The sequence below is a fragment of the Protopterus annectens genome, chromosome 4.part0, assembly GCF_019279795.1.
Source record: "Protopterus annectens isolate FY-2018-M chromosome 4.part0, PAN1.0, whole genome shotgun sequence".
NCBI classification, from domain to species: domain Eukaryota; kingdom Metazoa; phylum Chordata; order Ceratodontiformes; family Protopteridae; genus Protopterus; species Protopterus annectens.
The window spans coordinates 609,380,820-609,402,917 of record NC_056733.1 but is presented as its reverse complement, the minus strand read 5'-3'; the positions used below and the strand labels follow the sequence as shown (position 1 = coordinate 609,402,917).

General features: G+C 41.6%; 1 protein-coding gene across 1 annotated transcript in view; it reads left to right on the top strand.

Annotated features, from left to right (window-relative positions):
- DNAH10 (dynein axonemal heavy chain 10) overlaps positions 1-22,098 on the top strand; it is a 5,879,077-nt gene that overhangs the window by 197,189 nt on the left and 5,659,790 nt on the right. The window contains exon 5 of the mRNA XM_044069759.1: positions 11,330-11,438. Coding sequence (XP_043925694.1) covers positions 11,330-11,438 — 109 coding nt within the window. The remainder of the gene's footprint in view (positions 1-11,329; positions 11,439-22,098) is intronic.

The window sequence follows — 22,098 nt, the reverse complement described above, 5'->3', positions numbered from 1 at the left end:
CAGCAGATGAGCTTATAGATCTAGGCTCTCGCCGGGAACTGGATACTGTAGAACGTATTCCCCGTCACCCCGATAAATTTCTTGAGCTACCTAAAGACAGGCCACACTGTAGGAAGTGAGTGGCTGTTGCTGCTATGATCGTGGGGCAGCCAAAAAGGAGGAGGTGGCAGAGTAGAGCTCCATTGTCTATCCCCTTAACAGAGAGTCAGGGTTTTGGACAGATTCAGGAAGCCCATTTTTGCTTCAGTGACCTTTACATTATGGTGTCTGAATTACTTGGCAAATTTCACAAGATTACAGTGGGATTTGACCAAGGAACTTTGCACATTACTCTGAGTCCATGTCAGTGGAGGACTACAAGAACTCTTCTTCATAGCTAGCTACTCACTTATCCAGCTGTAATTTGTCCATGAGGCTAATTTCCCATGCTGTGAATCTTATGGGCAGTGGGTTCAAGCATAGCTGTTATGAGACATGCCTGGAAGTGCTTGTATGACTTTGCAGAGCCTTTCAAGTCTTCTTTCATCAATGCTTCTTTTGATGGAACATCTTCGTTTAGCCTTACATGAAAGAGCTTAATGTTTTGTACTTTGAATGCTTTTAATGTGGATTTTTTTCTGTTGGTTACGATGTTTACAACCGAAGCAGGTCGTACATCAGCTGTGCTACCCTCCTCACAGGAGGGTGAATTTGCCTCGATTAACATTGCTTGTGCAACAGTTATGACAGCATGTGGATGGTCTTTTTAACCAAAAGGAAGTTATCGGAGCAGCAGTGCCTAGCCAGCCTTTTCATCCATATGATATGCTAGTTCCTACTATTAACAGTGGCAGTGAAGGATTTGAATGAGGTATTTTCGACCCATAAGTGGAGCCAAGTTGCCATCGGCAACAACAATGGACTCTTGGACAGAGCACCAGTCAGATTCAGCAGCCAGTATGAGCCCCTTTGCTGGCAAACACACATGTGTACAGTGTAAAGTACTAGTTGGATGAGAAAGCAGTGTTCAGAGTGGGGCTGAAGGAGACAGGTGATACCTCACTTTCCTTTGACAAACAACTGCAGGTGTTTCAGAACAAGCTTCTTTAATACCATAGGTTGCAGTTGGAAATAGAATATTTTACAGAATGCATATGAGTGAACCGCATCCCAAAAGGATTAAGATGTTGGAAGTACCTGACCAGGATAACATCAGGTTCACTTTTATACAATGAACTTATCAGGCTGTTTAACCATCAAGGATGCGAGATAATGGAAGTGCTCATTAGAAAGAAAACCAGGGACATTGACAAACTTCTTGGTGAGATCAACTTTATTAATGACTCCTTGCATTTCAATTTAGCCTTTTCTATTAGGAAACATGATTACTTTGCTGTATTTGCCAAAGTGAATGCTACTGCTGCTCAGGTTAAAACTAAAAAAGAAAAGAAATTAGATAGAGATGAGAGACTATGTACATGGTCTAGCTTTCTCACCTCCACCCAAGTCCTCCAGCATTTATAAAGTAATGGGTGGTGGAAGTGAAGGTAACAGATTTGTCAGCCATTGTATTCATTTTGATGAGGGCACTTTGGATCATGAGTATCCTTGGGAAAGTGGACAGGGAGAGGTTTGTTTTGGCACTGCTTTCGACCTGCCCCAGCCAATCAGATCCAAGATGATATGAAATCGGTAGCAAATGAGGGGTCACAGACAGAGAGGAGACAGGAGGGTCTTCTACAGGGGAAAATGCTGCAGGAATTGACTAACCGGTTAATTGTTTGCAGTGGAAGTGGAGAATTTTGTGTTTATAATTACAGTGACTTCTGTTAACTGAGACTTGTCTCAACTTTTTGAAAAGGGTCTAACATTTGTACCCACTCATAGAGCCTGGATCGATGAAATTTTGGTTGATTTAAAACTCTTTACATGTAAACTAAATTTTAGTTTATACTTTGGTGAGAGTAGTATTAAGAATGTTTATTTTTCTAAAGCATTTTCAAAACCAAGCATGTTTAACCCCCCACTACACCCCTTTATTTTGTTGTTTGAGAAAATTTGTGAATTTGATATCAAGCTAGTGTTGAAAAGGAAGTTAACTGTTAAATATTCCAATCTGACAAAAAATGAATTGATATTGTTGAGGCATGTCACTGACAAACAAATAAGGTTGAGGAAATCTGATAAAAGGGATGGGCTAGTGGTTATGAATTCCAGCGATTGCATGCGTAAACTGTTTGACATCCTGTATTGTGGTACTTAGGAGGTATCTATAACTGAAAGGAGTATTGCGTACTATAAAACTGAAGTTTTCTTGAATGATTGGTTAACACAGGATGTCATTTCATTGGGTGAGTTAGACTTTCTTAATGTGCTTAATCTTAGAACTCCCACGATCTTTGGGATGCCAAAGGTCCATAAGGACCTGATAGACTCACCCCTTCGAGCTATTGTGAACACCAACTCTAAAACTTTCACCTTAGCTCAGTTCATTGATCATCATTTTGAAGGGTGTTGTGGAGGGGGTCCCTTATCTTTATAAGGACTCTTGGGACTTTCTTAGTAAAGTATATGATGATTTGTATAATAAAGGCATTATGTTTGCCACTGTTGACATTGTCAACTTGTTTTCAGGCATTCCCGATGACACTGGACTTGAATGGTTTTACGACTTTTGAGTAGGAGTAGTACTTTGAACCATTCTAAGATAAGATTGTATGAAAGTTGTGCTTAAGAATAATTTTATTCATTTTGAAGGACAGCTTTTTAAGCAAAGTACAGTTGTGACTATGGGGACAGTATGCGCCCCAACCTTTGCCAACCTGGTTATGGCCGATTGGGAATTTAGATGTGTTTTGATGACATCCCCTTTCTTTGAACATTACTCTTTTTTATGGGCATTACCTTGATGAACTTATTTTTTGGAAGGGTAGTATGGAGTATCGTGAGGATTTTATTTGCTACTTGAACAGCACAACTTCATTTGTGAAGTTCACAATTAGTACCTCTTTTAACTCAATCAATTATTTAGATGTCACCATGTCCAAAAACAGATTCCAAAAGAGGTTCAAGTCTACCATTTATAGGAAGCCCATGTATTCAAATGCATTACTGCATTTTCAATGCTGGCATCCAGCACAACAAAAAAGAGCTATACTTAAAGGGCAAGTGGTGAGATTCACCTGTATGATTTCGCAACATGTTTTCCTACAGGAAACTTTAAAGTTAAAATGAATTTTTATGAGACAAGGTTACCCTTCCAGTTTCATCCAAGGTATTATGTGTGAAGTAATTCTTAAAAATTATAGCAAACTGTCTTTGTTCCCATTTTAGGGAGAGGTGGATTTGGTCCAAGTAGTGACAATACCCCCTAGCAAAAAGGATGGGTACAGCAGGGCTATGGTCCTGCCTTACAACCTGGATGTCAAGAATATCAATTCTGTGATTCAGAAAAATTGGAATGCGTTTAAAATTGGGGGTGAGCAGTTTGACATTTTAGGTCCTTCTCCCGTATCTGCATATACAAAAGACTTCCTTTAAAACTGCAATTGAGAGAGTCAGCTTGAGGTATCAAACTGGGCAGATGAAAAATGTGGCCAGTGCAACTGGCACAGGCACATTTTGGAGGGGACAGTCTTTGACATAGCAAATTACTGTAAGGTATTTGTAAAGCAGAAGTATTATTGCTATAGTTCTAGGGTTGTATACCTGGCCCATTATCGATCCTGCCCAGGTTCTTACATAGGAAAAATGAAAAAGTCTTTAAAAATGAGAATTTACCAGCATCTGTATGATACTGGGAAGAAAAATTCAAACAATGCCTGGTACAGACACATTAAAGACAATGTCGACCATTTTTTTAAAGTTTTACATCTTGGACAGCATTGAGGACATTGTCCGAGGGGGGGGCCCATGGAAGGACTTGCTTGAATGGAAGGATCTTCGCTGGCAATTAAAATTAGACTCTGCTAATGGTCAAGGTTTGAATGACTAGGTCTCGATAGGGTCTGTTTTGTGCCTCACATCTTCCTTATATTTATAATGCATTGCCTAACTGTTCTATATGCAATAAGTTGGGAACATGATTTGTTTCATGGAATGACACATTTTCTGTTGTGCATATATTATTTTATTATTCATTTTTTAGTTAGATTTATGTATTTAAATGTTCTTGAATTGTTACAAATTCACTGATTTTATGGTTTGTATTTTTTGGATACAGGTTACTTTAAGAACCTCCGCCTCATTGTTTTTACAACTTTAATTGCCTTTTAATTAACTGTTAAATCTCTGATTTGTTATGCAGTAGAATGGCTAAAATAACTATGTGCACAAGTATTAATTCAGTTGATTTCTTTGTTTTTTATACATTTTGATGAAGTCCAATTCAGTGACGAAAGTGCTTAATGTTGTTTTATACTTTGACTGCTTTTATTATGGATCTATTAAAGTTTTTTTAATGGTTTACTATTACCACTTCAGCTCTTTTTCAGTATGGTTCCTAGTTTAACTCAGTTTATTATGTTTGGTCCTACTGTAAAGGAAATGCTTTCCTTGAGTGAACAGGGCAGAAAGATCCTGTTTGCTGTAGGGGTAAGCTTTTCTACCCCTCAACGATCCTTCTCCAGGAATCAAAGAAGAGGCAAGAAAATGTGGTTCTGTAAGTCTCAGTGTCCTTTCCAAGATTCACGTGAGGATAACTCCCTTATAGAGGCAGAGAGGAGAGTTCAAATGGAAGATGTCATCCTCTTGGCAGAAGAGGCTCACAAAGTCAGGGTTTCCGAGATTCATTTTCAGATAAACCGTTCTAGTGCTCCTGAAAGGTTGCCTGACTGCCTGCCTCTGAAGGCAGTTGAGTGGACACTTGTCTCTGCATCCAGATGTCTGACATCAATAACAAAACATTTTTGGGTGCTAACACTCATATCCAGAGGTAATTTTATACCATTTTCACAGATTCCCCCAATCAAAAGAAAAAGGTTTCCCTGACACCCACCCAGTCAAAGGGAGGCAGCAGCTCACGAAATTCAAAAGCTCAACAGAAGAGTTATCCAGGAGGTCCCACCACACCAGAAAGGATTCAGAACTTATTTAAGTTTCTTTTTAGTGCCAAAGAAAACTGAGGACCTGGAACCAATTCTGGATCTAAGCAAACTAAATCAATTTGTTAAGAAGTCAAAGTTCTGAAAGATTATGGTTCCATCCATTCTGCCGTATCTACACAAGAACAATTGGATGTACTCCATCGATCTTTAGGATATGTACTATCACATCAAGATGAGCAGACAATCCTGAAGATTTCTGCGCTTTCTGCTAGGGGCCAGTCACTATCAGTTCGGAGGCCTGCCCTTTGGTTTCACCACAGTGCCCAGGGTGTTTACCAAATGTGTGACAGTGGTAGCAGCTCACCTGAGACTGTTGGGATTCCAGATGTTTCCATACCTAGATGACTAGCTCCTCACCTCCCCATCCAAAAATCTCCTAGAGAAGTCTAGGGACTACTTGCTCCAGTTATGTCAATTTCTAGGCATCTGAATCAACATCTGCATCCAGATGTCTGACATCAATAAAAAAACATTTTTGGGTGCTAACACTCATATCCAGAGGTAATTTTATACCATTTTCACAGATTCCCCCAATCAAAAGAAAAAGGTTTCCCCGAGAAAAAGGTAAACCGAGGTGGAATCCTTCAAAGCCCCCGGGCCTGTAGAAAATATGGCCCAAACCGCAGAATCCTTTATAAATGCATTCTATGAACACCTTCAGGAATGCATGGATCATGCAATCCCAAATAAAACCAAGACCCAATCCTCCAAAGGCAGACATCCTGTCTGGTGGACCCCAGCCATAAACAAACTATACAATAGAAGGAGGAAGCTACTACATGATAGAGCAAAATCCCAAAAAGGGAAGGCATCTCTGATCAATATTACCAAAAACTACGGGCACTCATAAAATCGTCTAAGACCAGCTTCGAGAGAAAAATTGCACAGCACACTAAGGATAATCACAAGGCTTTCTTTAGTTATGTTAGGAACCTGGGTGGGAATTCCCAGATATGTTCAGAATTAGTCCAAAATAACAAAAAAATACACCAAACCCACAGACATTGCCAACATCCTAGCTGACAGGTTCAGCGCAAACCCCCCCCCCCCACCAAAAGGGCAAATATCTATCCCAGCAGAGTGCTTGCCCCCCTGACATCTCAGATGCTCAGGTAAGAGACGCCCTCTCCAAAGCAAAAAACACAGCATCAGTGGGACCAGACGATGTCCCGGGCTGCGTCCTACATGAACTCCAAGAAGAGCTAAACTCAAACATAAAACTACTGTTCAGTCTCAGCCTTACTACAGGATATGTAGAGTGGCGTACAGCAACAGTGGTCCCTCTCCACAAAGGTGGCGCCTCAACGGATCCTGGAAACTATTGCCCCATAAGCCTGACTAGCTTGGTCTGCAAAGCTATGGAAAGGATCATCATGGACCTCATAAATAAAGATATTGGGGACCTACAGACACTGGATCCTACCCAGTTCGGCTTTGGTAAGGGCAGATCCTGCTTCTTAAATCTGGTCGATTTCTTTGAAACAGTCACCAAGGCCATTGACGAGGGGAAGGTGGTCCACACAGCCTACCTGGACCTCGCAAAAGCCTTCGATACAATACCCCACTCAAGCATTATAGATAAGCTCACCAGCTTAAATATAAACCCCTATGTCACTAGATGGGTTGCAAACTGGCTCAAGGACAGAACCCACATGGTTAGAATTGCTGGAGCCATGTCAGTCTCCAAACCAGTTACAAGTGGCGTCCCACAAGGCTCAGTCCTGGGACCTCTCTTGTTCGGTATATATTTCTCGGAGGTACAGGCCAACACAGAAGGACTGTGGCTGACCAGGTTCGCAGATGACTGCAAACTGGGCGCCATAATTGACTCTCCAGCCGACAAGCATCCTCCAAAAGGGCCTCATAGAAACAGACAACTGGTGCCAGAGCCATGGCCTCAAGCTAAACGCCAAAAAGTGTATAGTCATCCCCTTTGGCAAAAACAAAGTGCCCACAAATTACCACATAGGTGGTAATCCATTAAGTACAGAAGAAGTAATTAGAGACCTGGGGACCCAAGTTGATAGCAATCTCTCATTTGACAACCACGTGGCCAAAGTGGTTAGAAAAACATTTTATATAGCCCACCTAATCATGAAGGGATTCACATCTAGATCAGGGGAGGTCATCATGCCTCTTTACTCATCCCTCATCAGGCCCATAATTGAGTACAATGCCCCTTTTGGGATGTACCTTACCAGACACCTGCAGCAACTGGAAAGACCCCAAAAGTACCTCACCAAGAGGATCAAAGGGCTCAAACAGATGCCATATGCTGCCCGGTTAAAGAAACTCCAGCTCTACTCAGCGGCATACCGTCTGCTCAGAGGCGATCTGTGCCTGACATATAAAGCCATGTTCAACCCGGAATTAATGGACATGCTGCACCTCAGAAAATCCAAATCCCATCGAGCTACGCGCTCGAGAGACTTGAACCTCAGCACTGAAATAAATAGGACATGCTGGAGGGACAGATTCATAACCCAGTGGCTCCCTTCACTCTGGAATAAAATCCCAGTCCACGTAGGCAGAGTCCCTCATTGACTCTCTTCAAGAGGAATCCTGATGAGTGGATGGGAGATCGTAGGTTTACCCCGGGTATCACTTCTGTGTCACTGTTAGGCAGAGGCACAGTATACTAACCTCGAAAAAGGGCATAGCAAAATTAATTTAAAATGGGTGGCGAAAGCCAAACACACTCTGGCTAAGCTTATAAATGCCCTAGGGCAGATAGCCTAGTATGAACCTATGAACCTATGAATCTGCAAATCTCCTCTTCAACCTGTCCAGAGCCTGGAGTTCATAGGTGCTCAGTTGAACCCAGTCATTCGGATAGCTTCTCTTCCACCACATTGAGTAAGGATCATCATGTGCCAGGTGGAGCAAATTATTGCACAGCCTTCTCCAACAGCCAGACTTATTCTTCAGGTCCTAGGATCAATGGCAGCTGCCATAACCGTAGTTCCTATGGCCCGGTTTTATATGCATATTCATCAGTGGACCCTAGCTGTTCATTAGTCATTTTATTGCCAGGCCTTGTCCTTTCTGATCAGACTCACTTGAGTATGCAAACAGTGTCTACATTGGTGGATACAGTTAGATGAAGTTTTCCAAGGTTGCTGTCTTGTACTTCCATCCTCAGTAGCCACAGTTACCACTGATGACTCCCAACTGGGTGGCAGGGGCATTTCTTGGCATAGACAGTCCAAACGTGGTTCCCAGAAGAGACCAATTCCCATAGCAATGTTCTAGAGATGAGACTGGTCCTGCTAGTGTTGCAGGCCTTCCAGGACATTCTCCCTTTTATGACTATTGCGATACAAACTGACAACATTTCTGTGGTTTGTTACATCAACAAATGGGGAGACCCAATCTTACCCCTTTGTCAAGAGTCAATGAGAGTGTAGCAGTAGAGAATTCCCACCATCCGCTTTCATATGACTATGCACATACTGGGGAAAATCCAACGTTCTAGTGGTCAAACTCAGCAGGTCCATTCTGATGCCTTCTGAGTGGTCTCTCAATCAATTTTCCATCATTGGGGCCAACTTGGCTGCGACCTCTTTGCATCTGCCCACAACAACAAGTGCAGCAGGTTCTTTGCCCTAATCCCCCTTCCGGGGGAGTCACTGAGAGATGCTCTAGTTTACATTTGGCTCCCCAGTCCCCTTTATGCTTATTCCCCAATACCTCTAATTACCAAATTCCCACAGAAGGCACTTCAGTTGAAGAGCACGGTTATCCTCATTACCCCATTTTGGCCTTGTTAAGTGAGGTTGACCTTCCTTTGGTCTTAACCTTAGTTATCCACTGTGAATTCTGTACCCCAGTCCAGACCTGCTTTCTCACTCCGCCAGGATGAATCATTCAGACATTCGAGGCCATAAGTTGGCCGCATGGTTTCTCAAATTCCACAGATAGCTAGACAACCAAGGCTTTCCTCCCCAGTCCAGCAGATACTCCTATCATCCCATAAGGCCTCTACAAGGAAGGTTTACAAAAGTAAATGGAAAAGATTGTCTTTTTGGGCTCTACAGAAGGATTCGAATTCCTTCACTGCTCTTATCGCTGCAGTCTTAGAATTTTTAGCATTTATTTTTCAAGAAGGAGCTATTTTCTCTATTATCAAAGTGCAGCTGGCAGCCATATCTAATTTTCACTTTGGAGAAAATGCTTCCTTATTCGCTTCTTCAAAGTTGTGCTAGGCTTTTCTAAAAAGAACGTTCTTGCTTACTTCCCCAGTGAAGGTCGTGCTGCAAGGGTTAACTCAGAAATCCTTTAAACCATCAGCTAAGTCTGATTTAAAATTTTGATCATGGAAAACAGCTTTTCTAGTGGCCATTATGTCTGCAAGACAAGTTTCTGAACTCCAAGCTCTCGCCTCCAAATCTCCTTATCTTATTTTTGCCTAAAGTAGCTTCCAAAATTAATATTAATCCAGCGATTAATTTGGCTGTTTTCTTTGCCAGTGTGCTAACAAAGGAGAATGTATACTCCATCTTTGAATGTACCTAGGCAACTGCAATTTTATCTCCACAAAACAAAAGATTTCAGAAAGTTAGAACAATTATTTGTCTTCCTCTTCCCAAGCAAATTGAGCTCACCAGTTTCTATAATTACCCTGTCCAAATGGCTTACTGATTGCATTCCCATTGTTTACAGTCAGCAAGGTATGTCCCTACCCAGGCCTTGTAAAGCACATTTCACCAGGTCCATGGCTACCTCTTCCACGTTTTGGTGCAGCAGCTACCTTGTCTAATGCTCATACATTTCTTGCTCATTACAAATTGGATTTGACTTCCAGGAGCAGAGTTGTCTTTGGTTTTGCAGTATTCTGGAATATCCTTTCATGAGGGCCACCCAAGGTCCATGTAGCTGGGGACTCTGTCCCAGTCATTGAGGAACGAATGAAAACGACACCATCAGATATTAAAGTTATGTACTCACCATAAGTATGCATTTGTGGTGTTTATTTTCATTCTTCCTCAGCTCCCCACCCTCCTTCCTCCTTCCTATCATCTCCTGGAGCGACCTTAGGGTTCTTGTGTTCCAGGTTTGAGCCCCAGTTCTGCTACTACTATTCTTACTTTGACTATGCTTAGAATTAATTACTCCTAGGGCTTATAAGACAACAAACTCGATCTGATGAATAGCAGGTTGACTGGGGCATTATGGGTAGAGGGTGGAGCTTGAAAGTTGGATGCAAGAGTCTTGTAAATGTGGAAGAGTCAGATATGAGGTCGGATCCGAGAACCTTTTATTGAGGAAGAATGAAAATGGACAACACTGATGCATAGTTGTGGTAAGTACATAACTTTAAATTTTAATTTACTAATTTTTTAAGTTGGCAAGTGAATTTGTCAGTTTTGGATACTTTTCATCCATGACTGTGGCCACAAGAGCCAGGCTAAATGTAATATATTTGAAAAACATATGTATGAAGATTACTGAATGCATTCAAACTTCTATTTGTGTTGCTTCAGTGGTATAGTGCGGTGAAGCCCTGACTATGACCTAGTTGATTCAGGTTTGATTAACAGCGCGGGTGACTGACAGAGTGGTAAGGAGGATGGATGGACATCCTCATGAATGTCTACTGTGATTATCTCTGGTGGAGACTAGGGATGTTATTACGTAGGGTGTGGGGTCTTGAAGGGGAAAGGCTGGTGGGCATGGCTGATCTACAGTGGAGGTGGGGCAATACACCACATGCATCCTTTGCATACCCACCCCTGACCAAGACAACGAAGCTGAGTATGGGAAAGAAGGAGGATAAGAAACAGGGTTGGGTATATGGGGAATTCCACATCCCCCCTGATTGATGTAGGACAGCTTGACCCTGACCAAGACAACGAAGCTGAGTATGGGAAAGGAGGAGGATAAGAAACAGGGTTGGGTATATGGGGAATTCCACATCCCCCCTGATTGATGTAGGACAGCTTGACCTTCCCCCACCCCCACCCTCTGTACACTTATTGGATTCTTGCTGATCTCAGCAAAAATTGTTAACATTGGACCTGGGATGATTGTAGAGCCAGTAGACCCAGTGAAGAACGTGGGGTACTGGGACAGCAGTCAAGTATGACAGAAGGAGAGAAAAGAAAGATGTACAAAAAACAAACAAAACTGCTTTTTATGATGTCATGTTTGAAATCCTTATCCATAGAGATAGTTAAGAATGTGTTCATTTAGAAGTTAGTCTAAATCAATAGTAATGCTTATTTTTTTTCTTTTGTTTTAAACAGAGAATTGAAATCCAGAAGGTTTACCACTCTTATCTGTGTGTGTCCCAAAACTGCGTTTCTGAGCAATTCCTAGATCTTGATTGCTTATATTTTCTTAGGGCTACAAAAGGTATGCATTGCTGACAATATTTTTTATATTTAAACACAACATTATAATATTTTATGTTTATTTTATAATGTAGTATTGAAATATTTTCTAAGCAATTATGTTATAGTAAAGTTTATGCTACTCCTAATTCTTTGCATATTAAAACAGTGCTGAGACTGTCAGTAGTAAATGATTGCTATTCCTTTATTAAAGCAATATTTGTAATTACAAGGCAAGAACTACAAGTTGGGGAACCATTGCCCTTCAGTGGTATTGTAGTCCATTTTTAAAGCATTGTCTAACACTTAACACCTAAAATGTACTTTTCTAGTCTCTTTTTTAATCTGATCTCTTTTCTGCTTTCCTAAATCCTCAGAATCCCTTGTGTCCGTTTTCTTCACTTGATGATAGGGGGCTGGGAGCAGGACCATATTATGTTTTGGGACTTGGTTTCCTTTTTTTCTCATTACAATTGTTTCTTTGGGGGATTATTTCCTCTCCCCTTTTCCAGGAAGTGTAGTCTCTCATGCAGTTTGATTCAATCCAACAACCACTGGCTCCCAGGTTGCTAGGATTACAGGCGTACTCCACATGGTGATTTTAGAGGTCTGTCAAGGCCATTATCTTGTGGGTGATTTCTTTTTTGTTGTCTTTTCCTCTCATTTACCTCTAAACCCAGCACTTGCTCAGAACCTCTTGCAGCTATCATTGTAGCCACACAAACTGCTAATAACACTAACAAAAACAACACCAGTACCCATAAAAACGCGTAACAGCTACAGTACTTGCATAGCAGCTACAGTACTACAGTACTTGCAAAACAGCTACAGTACTTAAATACTAAATCACCTATCCAGGCATGTCTAAAGATCAGTTCCCTACACTTTCTCCTATTAACCTGGTGAACCTGGGCATCCTGAGGCAATGTAGCAACTGCCTCATGTACACAGAGAACCCTCTCCTTCTACCTACTGACACATCCACTTGTGAGAGATGCACGTACATAACCAAACTGGAAGCCACGCTCTCTCAAACCAAGACTGGGCTAGCCAATTCAGGAGGAGAAGGTAAACACACATTCCACACCTCATAAAACACATAGCTCACCGATTCACTCACCACCTCTCCTCTCGCATAGTAACACAAAACACAACCACACTTTCGCGGAGGTTCTCAATAAAAATCGGCCCAAACAGCAAAGACCTCAGAGGCAAAAATGCAAGCAACCATCTCACCCAAACATAACCCCCATGACACATAGTCCACATAAACAGTGTGCCACTCAACCTATGCCCCTATGGCAAAACAGTCTACCCAATACACTAATCATTGGTGACTCTATAGCAAGGCACACTAACGTCCCACTCACTAGGTTAAATAAGGAGAAGGTTACAGTCAGCTGCCTGTCGGGTGCCAGGATCTGCCACATAACACATGCACTTGGGTCTCTCCACAACAAGTACAAGTATGACTCTGTCATTGTCCATGTTGGTGTGAACGACCTAAGATGTACCTCCCTGGACTACATGAAAAGTGACATGGACAAGCTCTCGGATCTTGTAGCCCAGACAGGTATGATCCTAGCCCTGAGTAGCATACTGCTATTGCCTAGAATTATACCACAGTATAAGCAGAAAATAATTGACTTCAACAACTGGCTAAGTTTCTGGTGTCATTCAAAGGGGATCCAGTATCTGTCTGCCTGGGATGACATGATCGACAGACCTCGATGCTTTGCCAGAGATGGCCTGCATCTGTCACCCCTGGGATTCCGGATATTGGCTAAGGCTCTTGCCACCCCTATAGTGCCTTTTTTAGGCAATGCCCTGAAGGCAAAATTACCACCATAACAACTGCAAACAAACACAACCTGTGGATAATGCTAGTCAATGCTAGAAGCCTAAATCTCAAAATGCACTCACTCGAGTCTCTCCTAAAACTGGAGAACATTGACCTCTGTGCAGTAACAGAGACCTGGTTCAAGGCTCCAGAGAGTACCCCAGCACTATCAGGCTACACAGCATACAACACCTTTCGACCCCCAAACCTGGACCGAAGCCCCAAAGGAGGTGGTGTATCCATCTTCATAAAGGATACGCACACCTCCAGAATGGTGGCCCAACATAATGCATCAGAGATACTACAGGTACAACTAACACTGGATAAAATGGCAATCCAGGTTGTAGCCTGCTATAGATTCCCCACAATGTCCCAAGACTACCACTCTGCATTCCTGGACAGTCTGAAAAGCATTAAGGCTCAACCCCATACCATTATACTGGGAGACTTTAAGTACCCTTCCATTAGTTGGGAAAATTACTCCTGCTTCAACTCATTTGCCCAATGATTTCTGGAATTCATTAACTCCAATGCCCTGGATCAACTCATTCTCACCCCCACCAGAGGCAGAAACATTCTCGATCTGGTCATCACAAACATGAGAGACCAGTGATCAACTCCTCCCTGGTCAGATCTGACCATAAGTTGATCACAGTCGATATCCAAATCCCATGTGCACCCCCCATGAAGGAAACCACAGTGAAAAACTTTTCCAAAACCAATTTTGTGCTTCTGAAGACAGAAGTGTCAAACTTCACATCACCCACGCAAACAAGGAAAGGATGTATGGCTGCGGAATCGTACACCATGGCACTGCATGAGCATTTGCACGAGTGCATGGATCAGGCCATACCTAACAGAACCAAGGTCATGTCCTCCAAAAAAAGGGAAGCCAATCTGGTGGTCCCTTGCCATTAACAAACTCTACAACAGAAGGAAAAAAACTGTTGCAGAGAAGGGCAAAGTCCCAAGACTGGAAAAATTCCCTTGTAAATCTCAGCAAAAAACTGAGATCCCTCATCAAAGCCTCCAAAGCTAGTTATGTAAACAAAATTGCAACAGATGCTAAAGATAACCACAAGGCATTCTTTAGTTACGTCAAGAACCTGCATAACAATATGCAGGGGTGCTCTGAGCTACTGCACAATGGCACCACTTACACTGAACCAACAGATATTGCCAACATCTTGACAGACAGGTTTAATGCTAACTTTACCCCCCCCCCACCACCCTCAAAAGGGCCCATCCCAATACCCAAGGACTGCCAAATCCGTAATATCACAGCTGCTCAAGTAGAAGCCACACTATCCAAAGCCAAAAATACAGCTTCCATGGGACCTGATAATATACCTGGCTGTGTGCTACACGAACTACAAGGGGAACTGGCACCCCACCTAAGTGCCCTGTTCAACCACAGCCTTACTTCAGGCTTTGTCCCTACTGAATGGCACACCACTACAGTCATTCCTCTCCACAAAGGGGGAGCGACTACTGACCCAGGAAACTACCGCCCCATCAGCCTGATGAGCCTGATCTGTAAGGCCATGGAGGGCATCATTATGGACCTCATAAATAAGGATATTGGGAACCTTCAAACCCTGGATCCCTCACAGTTTGGGTTCATGAAGGGCAGATTGTCTGCTAAACCTGATAGACTTCTACAAATCTGTCACCAGAGTGGTTGATGAAGGGAAGGCAGTCCACACAGCCTACCTCGATCTGGCTAAGGCCTTCAACGCTATCCCCCCACTCAGGGATCATTGACAGACTCACTAACTTAGACATTAACCCCTACATCATAAGATGTGTTGCCAACTGGCTCACGGATAGAACCCACACGGTGAAAGTAGAGGACTCCAAATCCGACTACAGGGCAGTCACATGTGGTGTCCCACAAGGATCAGTCCTGGGTCCTCTCGTGTTTGGTATATACTTCTCTTGAAGTTCAGGCCAACACTAAAGGACTCTGGTTGACCAGGTTTGCAGATGACTGCAAAATGGGAGCCATTATTGACTCTCAAGCTGCCGTCTACATCCTACAAAAAGGCCTCACTGACACCGACGGGTGCCAGAACCATGGTCTCAAGCTCAATGCCAAAAAAGTGCATCGTCATCCCCTTTGGGAAAAACTCTGTGCCCACAAACTACCACATCGACGGTAGCCCTCTCAACTCCCAAGGTGTGATAAGAGATCTATGGACACAAGTGGATAACAACCTCTCCTTTGACAACCATGTGGCCACTGTAGTTAGAAAGTCTTTCTATGTGGTACACCTCATTACAAAGGGTTTCTCATCCAGGAAGAAAGAGGTCATAATCCCTCTCTACTTATCCCTCATTAGACGCATTATAGAGTACAATGCCCCATTTGGCACGTACCTCACTAGACACCTGCAACAACTGGAGAGGCCACAGAAATTCCTCACAGAGAGGATCCTAGGACTCAACACATGCCCTACACAGACTCAAAAAACTATAGTTATACTCCAGCTCATATTGCCTCCTTAGAGGTGATCTCTGCTTGGAATACAAAGCCATGTCAGACCCAGTGTTACTAGACATGTTTCATCTGAAAAAGCCTCAATCCCTGCGTGCCACATGGTCCAAGGACCTCAGCCTCATCACCACAATAAACAGAACCTGCTGGAGGGACAGGTTCCTAACCCAGAGACTACCCATACTCTGGAATAAACTTCCCATTCATGTCAAGCAAAGCACCTCACTGACCCTCTTCAAGAAAAATCTTGATGAGTGGATGGGTAACAGGAAATTTACCCCGGGGATCATTTCAACAGCTTTGCTCGATAGGGGTACAAGGAACTAACGTCCTGCAACAGAACGACTGGGTATGTTCTTGGGCTAGGCTTGTGTTGGCCCCAGGGTCATTAGCCTAGTACTCACCTATGAACCTATGAGGGGGGTGCTGTTTTAACTTTCTGTGTTTAGCACATCTTCATCTGTCTTTCATGCCATCAAATACTAGGTCTAAGCCTGTCTCATTTAAAAGATCCTGCAGACCCTTTGACATTAACTGAATAGAGGAGATGAAGAATTGATGCTAAGGCATTTTTCAGACTGGGTCTCACAAAGGAAAAATATAACACATTTACAAGTATTTACATGATTACTCCTAAGTTTCATCTCAGGCTGTAACACATTTTACTTTTACAGCAACCATAATCTGTAACTTACAATGGTCATCATATTGATCACTGCTGCAGTAACCTTAGCTGGCATGTGTTTTTTTTTTTCTTGCTGGGTAGATAAGTTCCCTTTGGAGAAAAAAATATTTTCTTAATTTTTTTGAGGTTTTATTAGTTTCCTGTTCAGGAACGTTATTTTAAAGCTAGGAGTGCTGTGTGTTAATGGACTGTCTCAAGACTGTAAGATACTTTTAAAATGAGCACTCATTTTTCAGTTTAAGAGCTGTGTAAAGTAACTGATAACATTTTTATGTGCAGAAGTTTTGTTTCTTTTTCTTTTGTGGGGCTGGTATAGTGTTTTAAAGTGTTTTTACTGTGTTTCTATGTCAAAAAAGTAACTTTTTTAGGCCGGTAGTGTTTATAGGCAATTGCTGCTCGTCTTCCCCAGGAAAGAGGCACCATTTTCAGCTTGACTATCAGGCTGTCGGTTCCATGGTCGGTCTTTCTACTGGTCACAAAAAGAAAAAGCCTTTGCCACCACAGCAGGCTGTGGCAATTTGTTGTACCTCCGGCCACTCCCTCAGATCCCTCTGGTGTAGCACTTGCAACCATTATGGACCACGGGTAAGCCATGTCTTCTGCGGCTACTAGGGTACTCTCAGTGGGGGATCTTAATTCCTTTTAGACACTGGTTTATTGAAGACATACAGCAGGTGCTGATGGAGGCAAAAAAAAAGCCTGTTACAAAAAGTCATATATTAGAAAATGGAAAAGATTTTCAAGCTGGTGCCAACAACATAACCATCACCCATTTAGGGCTAGTTTTTCACTGGTCTCACAATATTTGTGTGAGTCACTATCCTATGACCTTTGTTATTCCTCTAGCAAGGTTAATTTATCAGACATTTCATCTTGTCTGCCTATGAATCCTCCTCTTTCAGTACAGTTTCTTGTCAAAATGTTTGTAAAAGGAGTTTTACATAAGAGGCCACCAAGAAAACTGGTGCCCCCTCCTTGGGGTCTTAATTTTGTTTTAGAGAAGCCAATACTTTCTCCATTTGAATCAGCTAATCTGGATTACTTGAGGTTCTTAACATGGAAAACAGTTTTACGGATAGCTGTGGCCTCTGCAAAAAGGATGTCCTGAGTTGCAAGTTCTTATGGTGAGTCAACCCTATCTAATTTTCCATAGGGAGGGGATTTCTTTGAGAACTAATCCTTCTTTTCTTCTTTTTCTTCTCATGTAACCAAACCTTCATTAAAATGCTTTTGTGATTCTGTTGATGCTGTTTCCAGAGATGCTGCTGTGGGGTCAGTTATAAGAAGATTTGCATGGTTACTTACTCTCAGACCTTACCAGATAGTGTTAAAGCTGAGATTTTATATTCTCCTCTAGATAAGGAAATTTTGTTTGGCCTTTTTGCAGTTGAGGTAATTAAAAGACCTGATGAAAGAACATTGAGCCATGAGATGATCCAAATTTTTCAACCATCCTTTTCTAAAAAAAATGAAAAAGGAATGGCAAAGAGGCTCAAAATGAAAGGGAAAGTATCTCAGAACCAAGGACAGCTACTTCAGCCCCCTCCCCAATCTAAATCTTCAGGTTTCCAGTGGTATCGGATTTTCCGAGTTAAATGGATTCCGAAAATCAACTAGTAGGGGTGCAAATAGGCATGTGAATCCCTCTCTCCTTGTCAGGGGATTCCTCCTCATCTTCTAAACCAAACAATCCTTTTTTTTTCATTTTTGCTGCAGTTTATTTTCTCAAAGGGTCATAGAACAAGTACACTCACATCAGACAGGGAAAGATTCGTATTGAAGGATTTTTCGATACTAAAGAAAGAGGGAACATGGAGACCAGTCCAAGACCTCTTCTCTTCCAATCTTTGTGTCAAGGTCCCAAAGTTTAAAATATTATTGCTTCAAACCTGTTACCTCTCATTCATTTACTCAGATATGTGGTAACATTAGACTTAAAACATGCTTATCATTGCATTCATATTAGCAAAGACTTCAGACATTTCTTAAGATTTTCTGTATCAGATTAACATTATCAGATGTTCATTATTCCCACTGCTGCAATAGCCTTTAGGCTATATGGGTTGTGTCCTGCCCAAAACCCAGCAACTGTCCAGCTTCAAAAAGCACTGGTTCCATCTCACACCTTCACGATGAATGTTGATTGTTCAGCCCTGTGGATGGAAACCAGCTTTCTTCACTACTGTCTTACCAACTTGTGAAAAAGCAGCTCAGAGGCTTCACAGGAACAACAGCTGGTTTTTGGCTTCATTTCTGGCAGGTAAGTCCCTAGTAAGGAAGCCTTCCTCATAGATCTGGTGCAAAACATTGTATTTTTGTTTTGGGGCTTTAAGCAATATTTCCCCTTTAAGAAACCCATCATTCTTTTGAATATTGGAGGTTTCCTGTCAGGGGCCACTGTTTTTAGTGCCCACCTAATTTGTGGGCTCTTTTTGTATAAAAATGTATTGCTTGTGTAAACTTTGATTTTTTTATTTAATTTCGTGGTGGGAAGTATTTTGAAGGAGTAGAAATCATTACAGGGTATGGCAGTGCTTGTGCACATTTGGTGAAAATATGCTTAACATTTTTTGTTTCTGTCAGTGTGCTTTTGTTTTTGAAGGGTTTCAGACAGGAATTTAGAGTGCTGCTTCTATGTTATTTTGTGAGAGGGCTGACTGCTTAAGTGTAAGTGTGAGTGTACTGTTTGTAAACACTTGTTGATTATTTACCTTCTGACCATCTCATTTCAGCAAAGTGTACCAGTGTTGAGACCTCCTCATCAGTTGTTGTTCCATCTCCCTCTGTACTTAGAAAGAAAAAACAACTTGCCAAAAACCAAAGCTTTTGGAAGCTGGCAGGATATTGTGTCCTGGGTAGAACACAACCATATAACCTAAAGTCTACTGCAGCAGTGAGGAATTTGAACATACTTTTATGAATAAGTCTAATCCAGACTAACCCATAGCTCCCCCTCAACCTCCTCAGTGAAATTACTATCCTCCTAGGCCTCAAGCCATCTACTCTCCCCCTGAAACTAACTACTTGTAGGTTTGTTTCTTATAATAATTGTTCACTGTACATCCTAATGTAACTTTTTCTTACCTGTGTATACTAACTATATGATGCTTTGTTTTTCTCTTTATAATTGTTATTGTACATACTAATGTAACTTTTTTCTTCCCTGGGTATTTAGTGCATAACTACAATCGTATGTTAGCTGTCAAACATTGTTGTAACCTACTATGTACTATTGGAACTTTTTGTAACCTACTATGTACTATTGGAGCTTTTCTCCCCGGGCCTCCGCTGAAAATGGACATGTGTCCAGTCGGACTTTCCCGGTCAACAAATGTAAAATAAAAATAAATAAATAAATAAATAAAAATAAAATAAATAAGTGTAACTTACACAGTTGTACAATGTTCATCATTCCCATTGCTGCAATAGCCTTCAGGCTATATGGGTTGTATCGTCCCCAAGACCCAACAACAAGCCAAGTTCCAAAAGCTCTGGCTCCCTTCCACACTTTCATCCTGATTGCTGACTGGGCAGGTAGTCCTTTGAAGGACAAATCAGCAGTTAGATTGAAAAATATTCAGTACTTTCTTACTGCCTCTTGAAGAAGCAACTCAGAGGATTTAGAAGAGCGGCATGCCTTCAGTTTCTTCCTAGCAGATAAGCCCCTTTTGGAGAACCTTACACATAGAATTTTTGTCTTTTGGATTAAAAAAATAACTTTTGCTATTTATTTTATTGTGTTTTACTTTTTAGTGGGACTGTTCAACTTAAGAAACCTTGTTTCTTTCTCATATTATCCACTTCCTATCAAAGACTACTATATTTAGTTTGGCTACATTTTTTTGGGGGAGGGGAGCTACTTTTGTGAGAAAATGTATTGCTTGTGTAAAATTTACATATTTTACTTTACAGTTTAGTGTTGGAAGTGTTTTATTTGGGTAGGAACTGCTGCGGGTTATGTAGTGCTTCTACTCACACTGTGACAACTTACCATTTTTTCTGTCAGACAGAATTTTTTCTGGAGGGGTTTCTGACAGGTGTTTAGTGTGTTGTTTATGCATTACACTATTTATGGGACTCTGTGTGTGAAAGTGTAAGTGTGCTACTTGTGGACACTGTTTGATAACTTACCTTCCCATTGACTAATTCCAGTGATTTTTAATGTATACAATGCATCCTCCTCCATCACAGCATGGACACTTACCGTGCTTCTGCTGGTCCTACTTTCATATTTCGTAGAAAGAAAAAAAAAAAACTTTCTTAAGAGCCTTTACCGGCTCTGCAGGCTCAGTCTTCTTCTCAGTCAGTGGTGAGTAGCTCTTCATTGGCCAGCAGTTATTCGTCAGACCACTCACTTACCACTACGGCTTCCTCTGGTTTAGTTCTTTCAGCCACCACAAACTGATAATCACTACATCCTCTTTAGCTGTTCCTGTGTCCAAACTGAGCATGTGAACTATCTTTCCTAGATGATGGAGACATACCAGGGAATGCAGCTTGATGTGGGGAAGGAGACCCTTTGCTGAAGCAGAAGCAGCTTCTCAGTGTCAGTCATCAGGGATACCTGTAAAATAAATTGTTCATCAGAAGACAGGGTGTCTATTAGAAAAGATTTTCTTATCATAGTCAATTTTTTTAAAGACAGTACTCAGAATATAGTACCTGTAAACCAGATCAGCATAAACATTCCTGAGTCACACATGTCAGATGATTCTGATATAGATAGGGACATGGTTTCTGCTTCTGTAGATTCTCAAGACCAGATGTCAGATTCAGAGTAAATGTGGTCCTCATAACCTTTTCGGAGAAAATTTCCTTTTCTCAAACTATACCCAACTTTAGATTGACTATACCAGCAGTATGTACCCTCTGCCCTGAATCTCTCAAAATCTGTCCCTGCAACTCGCTCTGTACATTCCCCTTTGGCAGCAGGGTGAATTAGTTGTTTTACGGGAACAAATGGATGTTCCCCTTGAACCAAGGAATATCATGATCTGTTACAAATGGATAAGCCTCATTCTTCACCTATTCCAACAATAGTGCCAGTCTTGGAGATTGTAGTTAGTGCTGACTGTAGCAACCCTGATGCACAGCCTTCAGCCTCCAAAAAATAGTTAAGCATTATAAACTTTCTCAAACTAACAAGTGTTTATTTAAACACCTTAGGTCTGACCCTTCGTTATTTCCACATCTTTGACAACTGGAAATTGACTCTTGATATCCTCCAACTTTCCCTTGTAGACAAGGAGAAGAAGACATTGGATAGATGTAGTAAAAGAATTATTTCTTCTTCCACTTTGATGTATAGCATTTTTAACTATCAGAACCATATGTGGAAATTTGTGCTGACCATTTCAGAGAATTAGCTACCACAGTTCCCTCTGAATGAAATGCCTGTCTAAATTCTATTGCTTCTAACATCAGTTATTTAAAAATGCATTTAGTTTAGTGTGACTGTTTTGTGCAGATACTGTGTCTAGGGTCAGTGCTTCTGCTACAGTTTTGCGGAGGCATGCCTAGGTTTGTAATCAAGTTTTCTGATTAGGTAAAGTCTGAAATTTTGACTTCAGCTTTAGATAAGGATGTTTATTTGGCCCATCTGCTACTCCAGTCCTTAAACAATTTAATGAGAGAGGGAAATTAATTCAGGGAGTTCAAGA